This window comes from Gekko japonicus, unplaced genomic scaffold (genome assembly GCF_001447785.1).
Source record: "Gekko japonicus isolate JY-2015 unplaced genomic scaffold, Gekko_japonicus_V1.1 scaffold316, whole genome shotgun sequence".
In the NCBI taxonomy this organism is placed as follows: Eukaryota; Metazoa; Chordata; class Lepidosauria; order Squamata; family Gekkonidae; genus Gekko; species Gekko japonicus.
Window position 1 is genome coordinate 978,734 of NW_015169784.1, and position 16,678 is coordinate 995,411.

Sequence of the window (16,678 nt, forward strand, 5' to 3'; positions counted from 1 at the left end):
GGGGGGGGGAGAAACCAATCTATGCATAACCTAGTTAATTGATCTATCTGTTGACTTAGTTCAGAAGATGCTGGAGCTTAGATCGTCCCCAAAGGCAGCCGCCAGCATCTTGTAGTTCAGTAAATTTTAGCTTCCAGTGATTTCAGACCAACTCAAGGAGTAAAACAAAACTGCAATTCAAACATACTGTTAGATGCTGTGAATCAGGAGAGGGTGATTTTTATGCGATGCAACAGCTGTCATGCAAAAGGAAGTTGCTAGCTCTTGGCACATCTCCCAGCTTCCCTCTTTCCTACTTCTGCTGTACTTCTATTAAAATATCTATTTTTAGATTTTTGCTGCCCTGATACATTGTCAGCCAAGACAACACTAGCTCAGCTTGAAATGCAGAAGGTCCCAGGTTCAATCCTCGGCATCTCCAGGTAAAAGATCTGGCAGTAGGTGATGGGAAAGATCTCTGCCCGAGGCCCTGGAGAGCTGCTGCCAGTCTGAGTAGAGACAATATTTACTTTGATGGACCAAGATTGTGATTAAGAACACAGCTTCATGTGTTCATGTGTTCAAAACTTGCTGGTGTTCTGACTTTCTGTTCTTCATATCCCTGTGGTGGTCTTTTCCCAATAGTATTGAAATGTAGAACTCCCCATTATGAAGACACTTGTGGAGATTGTTGAACAAGTCATCTGTATTCATAGATTCTTGTTTGGCACGTATTTGTGGTTCACCTTTCTTTTCTGCCTGCTTGCGGTGAAACCATTATAGAGTAAGTATATTTATGGACATTGACAGTAGCTTTGTTCAAGCACTTGGAGCATCAATGAACTTGTGAAAGAAACTGATCATGGTTTCACCTATTAGTCCTGCCTTCAACAGTCAAGCATTCAAGGGCCTTTTTTCAGGAAATGTACAGATGCCCTGACCTGAATAACGCAGACTAGGCTGATCTCATCAGCTCTTGGAAGCTAAGCAGGGTTGGCCCTGGCTAGCATCTGAATTTATTTATTTATTTATATTTTGGATCTATAAATTGCCTAGTCCTTGTATACACAGGGCTCTGGGCGATGTGCAACAAAGTTAAAAACAATGTTAAACTCAATAAAAACAACAATCAACAATTTCAGATGACATCTGTAATTTTCTTCCTGAACCCACTCCGGACTGTGTTGCCGTCTCATGGGCTGGGCAAGGAGGGGGCCAAAGCAAAGCGACGGAGAGGAAGAGGAAGAGGAAGAGGAGGGGGCCAGCCATGGTGGAAACTGTTGCTGTCCTCAACCAAAGACTTGGTGGAACATCTCTACCTTACAGGCCCTGCGGAATTGCGTTAAGTCCCACTGGGCCCTGGTGGTATTTGGCAAAGATTTCCACCACGTCGAAGCCAGGGCTGAGGACAGTCTTTGGGGCCAAGGATCACAGTAGATTGTTCTCCGCAGAGCATAATGCTCTCCCGGGGGCATACCAGAGGAGGCGGTCACAAAGATATGCAGGTCCCAGACTGCTCAAGCCTTGAAGGTCAATACCAAAAACTTGAACCTGACTTGGTATTCCACTGGGAGCCAGTGTACCTGGCAAGGAATACCAGGGTCATGACTCAGAGGCAGGCAATGGCAAACCACCTCTGAATGGCTCTTGCCTTAAAAACCCTATGGGGTCACCTGGCCTGTGTGACTTGATGGCTCTTTCCACCACTGCCACCACACAGGTGCTTACCTATATACATACACCCTTACCTATGAACATATATCTAGAAAATGATGGGTCTAGGATTGCACCACAGTAATCTATGCCACACTCATTGGCTCCGTGGACTTGGAACTCTTGAATGCATGGAGGTGGGGCGTGCATGGGCAGCCAGCAGGTACAGCCTTGATCCCCGCCATTTTATGTGTCGTTATTCCTTAATGAACACCCAAACATTTTAGTGAAGTCTTTACCTTAAGAGCCATTTTAAAATATTGTGAGGGCCCAATCCTTATTGGTCCTGTGGCACACTGCTGTTTCCCCCTTACCCGTACCTTTTCAAGCACCAAAAGAGCTGGGGGGTGGGCTGCTTTGGCACTTGAAAAGGTCCAGGGAGGGGCTCTACACCCTGGTTAAGCTCCTGCAGCATTTAAAAACAGCTTCGAAATGTTGAAGGAGAACTCGTGGTGGCATGTTTCGTTTGGTTCCGAGGTTAGCTTCATGTTAAAAAGAGATGGTGATGGAATATACATGCTTTGCATGTACAATGTCCCTGGCATCTCCTGTGGTGTTCACTTATTTTAGCACGTTTGGGGACAGATACTCCTCTTTCTGATCCTTCGGAGGGCAAGGTGACAATCAGAGCAGGCACTACTGGGGAAGACAGGGCCGGCCCCAGCTTATTTTGCACCCTAGACGAGGATCCCTTCTGGTGCCCCCCCCTGTGCGCCCACCATTTTTCAAAAATAAATGCATTTTAGGAAGAATGAAAAACACAAATAATCAAGAAACTCCCAGAGTATGGGACCGGGTGCATTTTGGCGTCCCTAAGGGCCAGCTCGCTCTAGGCGATCGCCTAGTTCGCCTAGTGAGTGAGCCGGCCCTGGGGGAAGGTAGACCTATGCTCTGAACTTTGAATATTGGTGAATTCCTTCTGTTTCTCTCTCTTTAAAACAGGTCTTGTTATGTTTACAGATTTTGCTTTATAAGCAACTCATTTCTTGCTATACTGTCAATTATAGATATTCGTTAGTCTCTGAAGTGGACCGCTTTCCCCCAATGCCTCTTGAGGCTTTGGTGTAGCAGGATTGGGAGGGATTTGTAAAACTGAAGATGTCATGAAAGTAAATTTATAGTTCGGATGAGAATTGATGATACGGGCTGTCTCAGCTTCAAGGCTGCCTACCATTATGCCAGGTTGCTGATCAGCCAAATGAAACCACAGAGGCACAGGAGTGCGTCCAAAGTAGATTTACCTGACAGAAGCATTATGAAAGCATTAAACAGCTGTCTGAGCCCTTTTGATCTATGACCTAATGGAAATCTTTCACGGGTTAAAAGCGGAGACCCAGTGCTCTTGGCGGCTCCAATCTTAGCCTGCTTTGCAAGTATATATCCCTTCTGACTTCCTAAGTAGCCTGACGGTTCTTTATTCCTGTTCCTCTTGGAACTGTAGATCCGTTCTACTTTTCGGTAGAAAGTATTCTGGCAAGTCTCTAATTCTGAGTAAAACTTGATTTCAAGGTTGACTACCTATTTTGTTGTGCTTCGAGAACTGATCTGATTTTGGTGCTGTTCTGGTAATTTTTCTCTTATAAATCCGTTGATGATTCACTTTTCTTTCCCCTTGTGAAAAATCTGCTGCCTATCAAAATTTAGGCGTGAGGGGAAAGTGTCATGCAATGCTTTTTGCATTATTCACTTTAAATAGAATCCCAGTATATCCTTACTCTTATGCTTTACCTAGATGTTGCGCTGAGTTCATACATTTCGATCTTTCTACTTTCTTTAAAGTGAGATTTAAGCTTCATAACACTTAGGATATGTCCTAACACTACAAACTCGTTCAAATATCCAATGCTGTGAGATCAAAACTCTTTTTTCCTTTCTGGACGTGGGGTGGCGGTCGTTCAACTATACAACAATTGTGATAGAACATCAGGGCACTAACATTCCCAGGTGCTGCAAGGCTGGGTTCGGCTCATGAGTGTGGCATGGTGGGGAGGGGTGGACTTCAGCCTTCCCTCCCATACTATTTTCCCGAGCTGAAACCACTGAGGGGCTGTTTCCCTGCTACAGAGTGGCACATGCTGCAGTCAATACACGTGGAGCCCCACAGAGGGACAATATTTTGAGATTTTACCGATTGTATTGTTTTGACTTGCTATTTTATCAATTGTATATTGTTTTTTAACTATTGTAAGCCACCCTGAGCCGCTTCGGCGGGTGGGCGGGATAAAAGTCTAACAAATAAATAAATAAAACCTCAGGAAAATAGTGCCGGAGTGAAGGCCGAAGTCCCCCCTCCCCGTGTGCTCACAAGTGCAGTCCAACATGGGGCCTGTTTTTACTGTTTTCAGACCTGTTGCCTTGCTCTTACTCGTCAGTGAACAGGGGTGAATCTGAGACAGGAGAAAATGTGGGAAATGAACCAGAGGAGTTGGTGACCAGGTTCTGAAGGCAGCGACAACCAAGAATGGTTTAGAATAGGGTCTCCTGAACCGGTTGAGCCTGCAGACACTTTTAGAATTTTGAGAAAGTGTGGAAGTTGCCACCAGAAAATGGCTGCCGTTGGGGCAGGGCTAGTCACGGAATGAGTGCTACTGGGGGAGGGAACTGGCTTTCGGGAAGGGAAAGGATGGCCAAGCTAATGGTGGTATCCACCTCCAGGCTGGGAAATACCTGGGGGTTCTGGGGGTGGAGCCTGGGGAGGGACTTCGATGGGGAATGATGCCATACAGTCTACCTTCCAAAGCAGCCATTTTATCCAGGCGAACTGATCTCTGTTGTCTAGAGATCAGTTGTAATCCCAGGAGATCTCCAGCCACCACCTGGAGGGCAGCAGCCCTGCTGATGGGAGACAGCTGTAATGTGCCTGCATAAGAACATAAGAGAAGCCACTTTGGATCAGGCCAATGGCCCATCCAGTCCAACACTCTATGTCACAGTGGCCAAAAGCCAGGTGCCATCAGGAGGTCCACCAGCCAGAGTGAACCTGGTGCTTTGCAGCTGGTAGGGAGTGACCTGAAATTCCCTTGGGTTTTTTCCTTCTGTTCCATTCAAGACCCTTGGGAGTTTCTTCCCAAGGCACAACAAGCAGACTCCAGCAAACACATTGATGGGGCACCACGTTGCCTACAAGCACTACATTGAGATTGCTGACCTAGAATGTTAAGGAGGTGGGCTTGAGACTAGTTCATGGGTGTCGAACATGCGGCCCGGGGGCCGGATCAGGCCCCCGGAGGACTTCTATCAGGCCCGCAGTGGAACTGGCTGTCTTCTGCTTCTTCTTACAGTTCTACTGCTGCTGCATCATCGTAGGTTTGCAGCTTAGAAATACACATGAACAGCATACTCAAGATTGCAACAGCACAGACATTTTGATGCAATAATTAAGAGCAAGAGATGTCAGTTATCAGACACTGTTAAATAAACAAAATATTGTAAGAATGCTGATGTTTTAAGCATGTTTTTATTTTAAGTAAAAAACACCTTTGTATTTGTGTCCTTTATAAAGTTTATATCTCTGCTACCTGGCATTACATTTTATGACACACATGGCCCGGCCCAACAAGGTCTCATTTATGTCAGATCCAGCCCTCATAACAAATGAGTTCGATACCCCTGCTCTAGTCGAACCTTGGGATGCTTTGATGCATGTTTTACAATGTTAGCTGTCTGGATGCGAATCCACAACTGTCCACTACAGAAAACAAAAGCTACTTGCAATGTAGGTACTATTGCAAGAAAATTTTGCAATATTTTGAAATTTGGTAGTGTTTAATTTTAACACTTTCTCTGTTCCACTTTTCAGCGTTTTAAAACTGTTAGTATTATAATGCCTTTTGCTGTTTTGTCATGTTTTTACTGCCGTGACTGCTGCAGACATTTTTACAGAAATATTTTAATCCTGAGTAGTGGTTTTGCTGTTTTATTATTTATTAATGCCTTACTGCAGGGGTGTCGAACTCATTTGTTTTGAGGGCCAGATCTGACATAAATGTTGCTTTGATGGACCCGGGCCATGTGTGCCATAAAAGGTAATGCCAGGTAGCAGAGATATAAACTGTATAAAGAGTAGCAGCTGGTAAGCTCCGAGTTGCTGTATCCTCACTGCAAGTTCCCATGGGCTGGGAGGGGGGTATAAAGGAAAACCCACATGGGCGGACTGGAGAGCCAGCAGTGCAGCACTGGGCAGATGCTCCCACGCTGCCTAACTGCTGCAGACGAGGCTGTTCTACCATGCTGAAGCCACAGTTAGAGTGGCTCCACCCAGGGCTTTTTTCGTAGAAAAAACCCCAGCAGGAACTCATTAGCATAATAAGCCACACCCAACAGCAGAAATTCATTAGAATATTGGGCCACACCCCTATGCCTTCCCTTGGTTTGCCTGGGTGCCCCGCGGCTGCGGGGAGGCCAGGCAAGCCGGCCCTTAGACAGGCCGGGGAAGGCATGGGGAGACATTTAAATGCCTCCCTGATCCTTCCAGGGGCCCCCTGGCCCGCCTGCCTTGGAGTCGCCGGGTTTTTTTTTTTGCTCTCCAGGGTTTCCCTCTGTAGCCACGCATGCAGATGTTTTGGCTATAGTGGGTGTGGCCAACTCTGAAGCCAGCTGGAACTCCGTTCCTGTGTGTTCCTGCCCCAAAATAGCCCTGGCTCTGCCCATTCCCCCAGAGCAGTCTCCTGCTCCCTCTCTTGCATTAGTTGCTTGCAGGCCGCATAAGAGCCCTGGATGGGCCAGTTCCGGCCCCTGGGCCTTATCTTTGACACCCCTGCCTTAGTGCTTCTTCTTGTCATTTTTATTAATTATTTTATCATAGGTTAAGATTGTTATCATGTTTTTGATGTTAGTTCAGGACTGTAAGCCACTGTGGAAACTTTTATTTGAGAGTATGGGATAATTTCTTTTTGTTAAAAAATACATCTCAAAATGTGGGTTTTTGTTTTGAATTTTGACTTTCAAATTTGCAGTTTGTACGTTGGACTTTAAATTTGACAACAAAGCTCATCTGGTTGGGTTAAATGAGTGCAGTCTAAACTCCATTGCAGGTCTTTACTTAGGCACTGTTGACTTCTGTTGTATGCCAGCAATTGGACCTTGGCAAACCATACAAACATCAAATGCCGGCATTGAACAGTAAAACTGTGGCTCCGTTTTATGAATGACTACTAGAGAATAACCTTGAAGACATCTGCTGCAATAGTCGAGGAAGATTGTGAAGAGAGTTGTGGGAGGAAGGACACCCTTGTTTCCACTCTACGACCCTAATTACACATGACATTGGGGTTCCCCTCCCCTTTGCACATTTGTTAGGCTCAGGAAGAGTTTGGGGAATCATCCATATCTTTAAAGCCACTTATTAGTACATAGAATTCCAGATACTATGAAGTACGGTGGCCAACCTCCAGATAGTGGCTGGAGATCTCCTGGGACTACAACCGATCCCCAGGTGACCAAGATCAGTTCCCCTGGAGAAAATGGCTGCTTTGGAAGGTGGATTCTATGACATTACATCCAACTGAAGTCCCTTCCTTCCCTCAAACCCCGCCCTCCTCAGGCTCCACCCCCAAATCTCCAGGTATTTCCCAACCTGGAGCTGGCAACTCTGTTTGGAAGTACTAGCATTAGTGCTGCTATACAATATGACATCACCAAGCTCCACCCTATGACCTTCCAGGGTAATCTGGCCACCCTATTACCATGTAAGATTTGAAATCCAGATTTTCTCAGCAAAATTATTTGCTTTACTTACTGCATTTCTATCCTGTTTTTTCCTCCACAGGGATTTTTTTTATATAACTAAATTTGCATCCAGCACTTCCTCCAAGGACCCCAGGACAGTATACATAGTAGGACTACCACTTTCCCCCCCACACAACAACCTCGTGAGGTAGTTTTTGGCTGATGAGTTTAGGTTGTGTGGCCACATGTTCAGGATGCTGGACCTGTGGAGACCCAGGTTCACATCCCCATCAAACTGACTGGTGGCTTTGGGCCTGGCAAACTTTCTCAGTTTACCTCACAGCAGTGTGTCCTGAGGATAAAATGGGGGAGAGGAGAAACATATCAACCAGCCTGAGCTGAGCTTCTTAGAGAAGTCTGGGATTCTTAAAATATATATACATGTGTGTGTGTGTGTGTGTGTTTATTAGAAACAAACAAGACTCTGACCTAGAGTTGCTCAGAATTTAAACCCAGGTCAACCTAAACCTAACCTGTGCCCCACACAGACATGTCAGAAAGGCACGTCACGTGTGAAACGTCTCTTCGGCTGCAGTTGTCTTTGTAGCCCTCATTTTTCCGCCTGCTCCACCCTCAGCGAGGAAGGCTGTGAGAGAAGCACAGGAAATTCTCGCCAGCTGGCTGTCGTCGGCGCTCTTGGCCTTGCTGAAGGGCCCGGGCTCTCGCTCTCTCTCTCCCCCCCCTTCCATGTGGGCGGGGGTGGCCGCCTGATAGATTTCGTGGAGGCTGGGAAGGGAAGGCATGGGTTGGGCTTTCTCTTTTTTTGGCCGGTGGTGACTGCCGGTCTTGCCTGCCCGTTGGTTATTATGGATTCAATCATTATTCAGGAACGATTAGTCGAGCGGCTGCTTTCTCCCAGGACTCAGCTCCAGAGAAGCCACTCGGTGAAGCTGAAGGTATATTTATAGCCATATCCACGGCGGAGAGCGGGAGGACCGGGGTGGGGAGGGGAGTGACGGAGAATGGTGCCCGAGGAGAAGCATTCAGCCCGAGAAGAGATTCCTAGCCGGCAGAGTACCAGGAAGAAGCCGGTAAGGGGAAAGGGCTGAGGGGACGGGGCTGGGGGAAGCAGCAGCAGCAGCAGCAGCTGTGGAGCCCCAGAGGCGGTGATGGTTTATAAAAAGGCGAGCGATGAAATCCTGCTGTCTTTCAGTGTCCTGGTTGCTTGCAGTGGCTTCCCTGCCGCTTACATTTGGGTGGGTTAACAGAGGCATGGGTGTGTGGGGGTGGAAGCACTTATTTAATGAATGTGCTTGGCGGGGGGCCTGCTGTGGGTGAAATTTTTGACAGGGGTCTCTTTCGCTTGCCACCCTGGGGGACTCTCGATGTTCTTCCCCCTCATTTCCTGCTGGTCTGGCGGGAGGGAGAGAATCCTGACCGGTGACCTGTTTCATGTCTGGCTGCATAGTGCGGCTGAATGCAGGACATGTGCGAATGGTGAGTGTGTATTTCTGCGGGGTGTGTGTGTCTGTGTCGGGGGCTGCAGATGTATGTTTCTGATACCATTGCAGTCTCCTCCCCTGCTCTGATGGGTGGATTTATTCATGTTGTTCCATACGATTTAAATATAGCAGTTGTGTTCTCCTGGAGAAGAGTGCAGAATGAGGAAGTGAGATGCGTTCGATCGCTCTCTCCCTTTTTTGCCACACACATGGAACTGGGTGTGAAGTCGACAGTGTATTTGGTCCATCTTTGCTTTAAGATACTGTTGGGGCCGGCAGGAGATCGCGTTGGAGCAGGGTCCAGAGCTGATGGGTGGTTAAGACAGATGGCAGGGGGCTGGGATTTGTATTGTGCGTTGAGTGAGGGCGTTCTGTTATGTCGTCACTTGCTTTCCGAAGGTTTTGAAAGAAAGGAAGAACCAAATGTGTTGCTGTGGGTGGGAGTAAAGGCCCTCTGATCCTCATTAATTCAAGCACTGATTGGCAGTACCACAGCAAGAGATGAACCCTGCAGTCTACCCTTCCTAAGCCATTAATATCTCACATTTCAAAGCCGAAGAGCCAGCGCTGTCCGAAGACGTTTCCGTGGTCATGTGGCCGGCATGACTTAAACACCAAGGCGCACGGAACGCTGTTACCTTCCCACCGAAGTGGTACCTATTTATCTACTTGCAATTTCTTGCTTTCGAACTGCTAGGTTGGCAGGAGCTGAGATTCATGGTAGGCAGCTATCCGTTGCCATCAGGCAAGGTTAAGAACAGAGATGGGGAGCTAGAAACAAGGTGGTTTATTTGTGGAGGGGAGAATCGGGCTGAGGAGGAGTTTCTGAAATACACAGCCTGTGTAATAATGGAGTAAAAGGACCAGATAAGTAGTAATACGTTTTCAAGTGTTCGAATCATTTCCCATACTTATATTGTCCTAATCCCTACAACAAACCTGCAAGGAAGGTCACTGTGTCGTTAACCTTGAGTTGCAGATGAGGAGGGTGTGAGAGACGGCCATCTGAGGCAGGGTTGCCAACTTCCTGGAATCAGTGCTCCCTCTGTGGAGTCTTGTGAGCAAAAATTCTACTTTGTGAGCAACTGGCATTAAAGTTGCGAGCGAGCGATTTGGCTGTTGCATAAATGAGTTTGCTCTGGAGCCATCCTCACTGAGCAAAGCCAAAAATGTGTGAGCCGGGGGCTAAAAAGCTGTGAGCTAGCTCACACTAACTCACCTTAGAGGGAACACTGCCTGGAACTACAACTGAGCTCTAGACTATATAGAGATCGTATTGGAATATTTGGTTAATAGAGCAGAGTCTGCCCAGTCGTAGGAGTGTGATACTGAGTGCAGTAAAGAAATCTCCCGAGAAGAATATTGCGAAAAAAGGTAAACTTGCATTTATTCAAGTAGATCCAGTTCACATTCACAAGCAGTCAGAGAGAGAAGCCTAATCGAGTGCTTTCCCTATCACAAGCTGCAAACTTGTCTGGCATCATGTGTGTGGGAGTATGAAGGCGTTGCCTCTACAGGAGAGACCTGCAGAGACATGTGTCTCCATGGAAGGCCATGTAAAGGAGGAGAGGGAGGACAAAGGGAGAGAAGTCAGAGGGCAGCTCCCAGGTTAAAGCAAAGAGAGGCATCTCATTCAAGGAGATGACACGTGTACACACTTTGGTGGATGGCCAGGTATGCCGAGTCGCTCGCTCCTACAGATCAGTTCTCCTTGACGAAATGATGGCTTTGGAGGGTGGAGTCTGTGATGTCACATCCCTGCTGATCTCCCTCCCTTCTCAAGACTCTTCCTTCTCCAGGCTCCACCCCCAAATCTCCAGGAATTTCCCAAGCTGTAGTTGGCAACTCTCACCCAGTGGGTTCATGGCTGGCAAAGATTTGAACATCCTGAAGAGTAGTTTGTGGTTCAGTCCTATGCAGCATTGCTCCAACTGAAGTCTAGTGAAATCAGCGGAATTAGAGTAACTCTGCATAGGATGCATTGGAAGTGTCGTAGCTACTGTATCATACCCATTGTGGAATCTTCTACCTTCACAGAAAGGTTGAGAATACGTGTATTGGGGATACTGATATGATAGGAAGATTGGAATGGATGGATACTACCATGGTGGTTTTATTTTGTGCTTTAAAAAGAATGTCATTCTGATTTTGGAATAGTTGAATTCTATACAACTTGAATCTATGATGCAGATTAAGTGTTTGTGTGTGTGTGTGTGTGTATTACAGGTCTAGCTTGAAATCATTAATTTTTGTAAGGCAGGATCTATTTCTTTTAAATCCAGTTTATCTAAAGCATTAGGACCGGAATTTCCCCAGTGTCTTTTAACTCCACTTCCATGGTAGGGGAGCATGGGGTGCTGACGGCTGCAGGGCCTTTCCCAGATGTGCCCTTTAGATCCGTCAGGCATTCACAGCTGAGTCGGATCTAAAGGCATGTCTGACCATGGCCTGGTAGAGTTAAACACAGGCTTTCACTCTCCTGTTGAAATCAGTGGGGTTTAAGCATTCTCAACTTGGCTGGATTGTTCCCAAATGGTATAATACTGAGCACTTCAGATAATGGTAAAAATGGTGACTTCTGCCAGGGCTAGACAGCTCACAACCTAGTATACATGCTACACGAAGAAAAGGTACATTCAGGTGGGTATCCATGTTTGTCTGAAGCAGAAGAACAAAGTTTGAGTCCAGTAGCACTTTTAAGACCAACCAAGTTTTATTCAAGGTATCTGTATCCGAAGAAGTGTACATGCACATAAAAGCTGATACCTTGAATAAAGTGTGCATGCACATAAAAGCTGATACCTTGAATAAAACTTTGTTGGTCTTAAAGGTGCCACTGGACCCAAAATTTGTTCCACAAAGAAAAGGGTATGATTGTGGGTTTTAGATGGGGGGATGGAATAAATGCAAAAATACCCAAGCTTGAGCGAATGTTTCATGTGTCATGTGTCAGTCCTAGCTTAGAAATATTAGTAACTATGGATGTAGTGTAAAGAGTGTTGGGAAATACAGAAGATTATTTATTTATTCATTTATACTCGCCTTTCCCCCCACTGGGGACCTAAAGTGGCCTACATTGTTCTTCTCCCCTCCATTTTATCCTCACAACAACCCTGTGAGGTAGGTTAGGCTGAGTGTGTGTGACTGGCCCAAGGTCACCCCTCGGGCTTCCCTGGCAGAGTGGATCCAGGTGTGTCTGATGACAGTTTTCATTTCGAGTTGAACATGTGAAGCTGCTTGTACTTATTCATTTAGAAAATGTATATCAAATCAAACTGAGTCTGTTTACTTCAATATTGCCATCTCTGACCAGCAGAGGTTCTTTACGAGCAACGCTGTCTGAGATCCTTTAACTGGAGATGTTGAGGAATCTGTTTTGTGTTTCTAGACCTGTGATGGCTCATTCACACCATCTGTTCAAGACATGCCCATGCGTTGCAGTGAACCCGTTCAGAAATGTCAGAATACTTCTCACCCTCAGTAATCCTATAGGAGGGATGGGAATAAGATTTTCACATTCATTGGAATAAATGTTCATTGTGAATGGGAGGGGCTGTGGCTCAGTGGTAGAGCATCTGCTTTGCATGCAGGAGGTCCCAGGTTCAATCCCTGGCTTCTCCAGGTAAAAGGATCAGGTAGCAGGTGATGGGAAAGGCCTGAGACCCAGGAGAGTTGTTGCCAGCCTGAGTAGATGGCACTGGCCTTGATGGACCAAGGATCTTATTCAGAATCAGGCAGCTTCATGAGAGTTCACTGGGTGAGTTTAGGCCAGTCTCTCTTGTTCTTTTTCTTTCTCTTCAGGCTAACTTACTTCCCTCCTCAGCCTAACCTACCTCACAGGGTTGTAAGGAACATAAAATGGAGGAGGAGAGAACTGTGCTGCCCGGAGGTCCTTGGAAGAATGGGAAGGTAGAAACCCCATGGGGTTTGCTTATCGGCATGCTCAATTGCCTAAGAGAGCCAGTTTGGTGTCGTGGTTAAAGTGCGCGGACTCTAATCTGGGAGAACCGGGTTTGATTCCCCACTCCTCCACTTGCACCTGCTGATGTGACCTTGGGTCAGTCACAAGCTCTGGCACCGCTGTCCTTGAAAAAGAGCAGTTTGTGTCAGAGTTCTCTCAGCCCCACCCACCTCACAGGGTGTCTGTTGTGGGGAGGGGAAGGGAAAGGAGTTTGTAAGCCGCTCTGAGACTCCAAGTGAAGGGCGGGGTATAAATCCAATCTCCTCCTCCTCCGAGGAAGAGCAGCATTGATGAGTGTAAATGTTTCCCTTGCTCGAAAACTAGTCGAATCCAACTCTCGGGATGCGGTGCTCATCTCCGTTTGCAAGCCAAAGAGCCAGCGCTGTCCGAAGATGTTTCCGTGGTCATGTGGCCAGCATGACTAAATGCTGAGGCACACGGAATGCTGTTACCTTGCCACCGAAGTGGTACCTATTTATCTAATTGCAATTTCTTACTTTCGAACTGCTAGGTTGGCAGGAGCTGGGGCCAGAGATGGGTGCTCACTCCGTCATGCAGCACTCGGGTTTGCAGCTCAGTGTCTTAACCTCTGAGCCACCTGGCCCCTTTGATGAGTGTACAAATCAGTTATAACATCCATTTTTTAATTTTAGGAAATTTATATTCTGCCTCTCCAGAGACCTGCTCTGAACAGATAAACAATACAATAAAAATATAAAAACAGCAGCAGCACTATCAATAATTAAAAAAAACAAGCTGAGATGAGAAAACAGCATACAACGACATTAAACATCTTAAAATGATATTCATAGAACAATCTTCAGGCTAGAAGCTGGCCATAAAAACAGGACCAGCATAGTGTAGTGGTCAGAATGTTGGGTAGGGTCTGGGAGACCCGGGTTTGAATCCCCACTCTGCTGCGAAGGTTTTCCGGGTGATTATGGGCTAGTCACATACTTTTCACCTAACCTACCTCAGAGGGTTGTTCGGATAAAATGGAGGAAAGGAGGAAAAATGTTTTGGGTCCCCATTGGGGAGAAAGGGCATAAATGAAGTATCTAAGTATTAAGGTGGATTTAAACATTTACAAGCCTGGGTAAAAAGAAACTTTTTGTCCTGATTTCTAAAAGACATGAAGGTACGCTTCAAGAGGGAAGGATTTCCAAAAGTGAGGCCCCAGCACCAATAGAAGTGCTGAAGAAGTACGGGCTTGCAAAGTGAATTGGAGTTGGTAGACTGGACACTGCAGGAGGAAGTGGGCTTCAAGCGTCTCTATATCAATTAATTTGAACTCCGCTTGTTACAGTTAGATTGGCCAAGGATTTTGTTTAGCTTGGGGTTTTTAGATTTTACTTAAACTTTGTATTTGTCTCGAAATCTGTGAGCTATGCAGACATACCTGCTAATAAATAAATAAAATAAATAACATCGTATCTGGGCCCCAAGGCATTTAGGGTCTTTGTAATCATGCCTGGAAATGTTTCAGTGTGCACAGTGGTTATAATCCAGCCAATTCCTTTGAAGCCATTGGTTTCCAGTTTAAGCAGATGTTTCGCTTCCCTGGGGAAGGAAAAGGGTGTTGGTTGAAGATAAGCAGGATGCATGTAAGCATTTTCCCTGGATATTGTGGATTTTGCCTCAGAAAAACTTTAGGAATATGCACAGTAAGCTGTGATTTTGGAGGTTGCATGTTGAACTAGTGCCTCTGCCACAAACTCATTAGGTGGCCTTGGGCAAGCCACTTTCTCTCATCCTCAGTGGCCGACCTACTGTATGGTGATTAAGACACTGGCCAACCTCACAGGACTGTAATGAGGGTTACTGTGGTGATATATATGACGTACTTTGAACATTGACAGTGTTATACATATGCAAATTCATGGCATTATTAGGTAAAAGGTGGGTATTGAGTGTTCTTTTTTTTAAAAATGGACTTCTTGATACCTCTTTGTTTCACGTTAACATAAGAACATAAGAGAAGCCAATGTTGGATCAGGCACAGTGGCCAAAAATACCAGGTGGCATCAGGAGGGTGGGTGCATCATGGGATCATGAGTCTGTCATGGCATGTCTCTGGGGGGATGTCTGGGGGAGGGGGAAAAGATTGATGTGAGAGAAAATGTGGAGAGGCAGGAATGGTTTCTGCTGGGAAAGATAATTCCAGAGGGTAAATGTTCCCTCTAAGCTGTGGAGGCTTGTGAGCAAAAATTCTACTTTGTGAGCTACTGGCATAAAAGCTGTGAGCGAGTGATTTGGCTAATGCATAAATTAGTTTGCTCTGGAGCCCTCCTTCCTGAACGGAGACAAAAATGTGTGAGCTGGAGGCTGAAAAACGGTGAGCTAGCTCACACTAACTCAGCTTAGAGGGAACACTGGACAGGAGTCTAGCAGCACCTTAAAGATTTAAAGAGAAAGATACTTCTGGTTGCTTCTTTGTGCCTGAAAAGGCTGAGGGGAAAATACTCAAACACCAAAATATGAATACTGTACTGGAGCACAAATGTACAATGTTCCTATAGGTCTGTTTCTAAGAACGCATGGTGGTGGGAGAAGAGGAATCTGATGGCAGTAACACAAAATTGGTTCTTTCACCATCATGGATTCAAAGCCCATAATCAAATCTGTGACAAGAATTGACTAGCTGTGATTGTCGTTAGGACTGTCACCTGACCCATCTCTGTCTTTAAAAAAATCAATACATGTTTTTATTAGAACTGGCCTTAGGAGGGGCTCCTACTGTGTGGCAGGAGCAATTGGAACCTCCCCCCCCCAAAAAAAAAGTGCCACTGAGAATGTCTGCAAGAACTGGGACTCAACAGCAACAACAACAACGTTTTCTTCCACCCAAAGTGCTGTAATCAGAGGTCATTTCGGGGGGGGGATCACGGTTCCCCCGGGTGAGGTACGGGGGTGGGGCACATGACGAAGCCCCGCCCCCTGCTTCCGGCCGCCCCGCTTCCGGCCCTCATTCAGCCAGGAGGAGGCAGGAGAAGAGGGAGGGTAAGTTGCTTCCTCCCTGCCTCTCCCCACCCCTGCCTGCCTGGGGCCAGGGAGGGCCTTCGCGGGGCTTCCTCGCACCCTCATGGGGCTCGCAGTGGAGCTGCAAGGCTGCCGGCGGCGGCCGGGACCGCTGGGGACGGGGTGTGTGGCCTTATGACACACTTCCGGTGATGTCAGGGGGTGTGGCATATGCTAATGAGTTATGCTAATGAGTTCCCCTAGCTCTTTTTCTACGAAACGACCCCTGGCTGTAATTAATGAAACGGTGGCAAAATTTCTGTACCTGGCTTCTAAAAGGAGATATGTGTATTAGGATTTCATTTTCCTTGTGTTTGTTTTTCTTACACCTGATATGCCAATGAAAGTTGTTGCTGTTGTTGTTATTGAAGTGGGACTCTCTACTGGCACTTTTTCTGAATAAGTCTGACCAAGGCTGCGGTCACACACGCTAAATAATCCACTTTCAGTGCACTTTCCAACTGGATTTTTACTGTGTGAACTGGCAAAATCCAGTTGGACAGTGCATTGAAAGTGGATTGAAAGTGGACTATTTAGTGTGTGTGACCGCAGCCCAGGTGTTAAGTTTGCCAGCCTCCAGGTGGGGCCTGGGGATCTCCCGCTTTTGCAACTGATCTCCAGCTGACAGAGATCAGCCCCCCTGAAGAAAATGGTTGCTTTGAAGGGTGGACTCGATGGCATTGCACCAGGGTGAGGCCCCTCCCCTCCCCAAACCCCTCCCTCTCCTGGCTCCACCCCCAAAGTCTCCAGGTATTTTCCAGACCAGACCTGGCAACCCTACCAGTGTGCAAGATTCACAGGTCCTTTCTGTACCCTCCTTTTAATCCATGTTCACCGT

The 16,678-nt window shown here is 46.6% G+C and overlaps 1 protein-coding gene and 1 non-coding gene across 3 annotated transcripts in view; both read left to right on the forward strand.

Moving 5' to 3' along the window:
* The window catches only part of SEPT5 (septin 5), a 99,984-nt gene that overhangs the window by 55,519 nt on the left and 27,787 nt on the right, over positions 1 to 16,678 (forward strand). The window contains exon 1 of one of the 2 annotated variants that reach the window (XM_015416901.1): positions 8,196 to 8,315. The exons of the other annotated variant lie outside the window; for it this stretch is intronic. Coding sequence (XP_015272387.1) covers positions 8,226 to 8,315 — 90 coding nt within the window. The 5' untranslated portion in view covers positions 8,196 to 8,225. Of the gene's footprint in view, positions 1 to 8,195; positions 8,316 to 16,678 lie in introns of those variants that run through there. 2 annotated transcript variants of the gene reach the window in all.
* On the forward strand, positions 12,411 to 12,482 carry TRNAA-UGC. Its single transcript has one exon. It is a non-coding gene; the product is annotated as a tRNA-Ala (tRNA).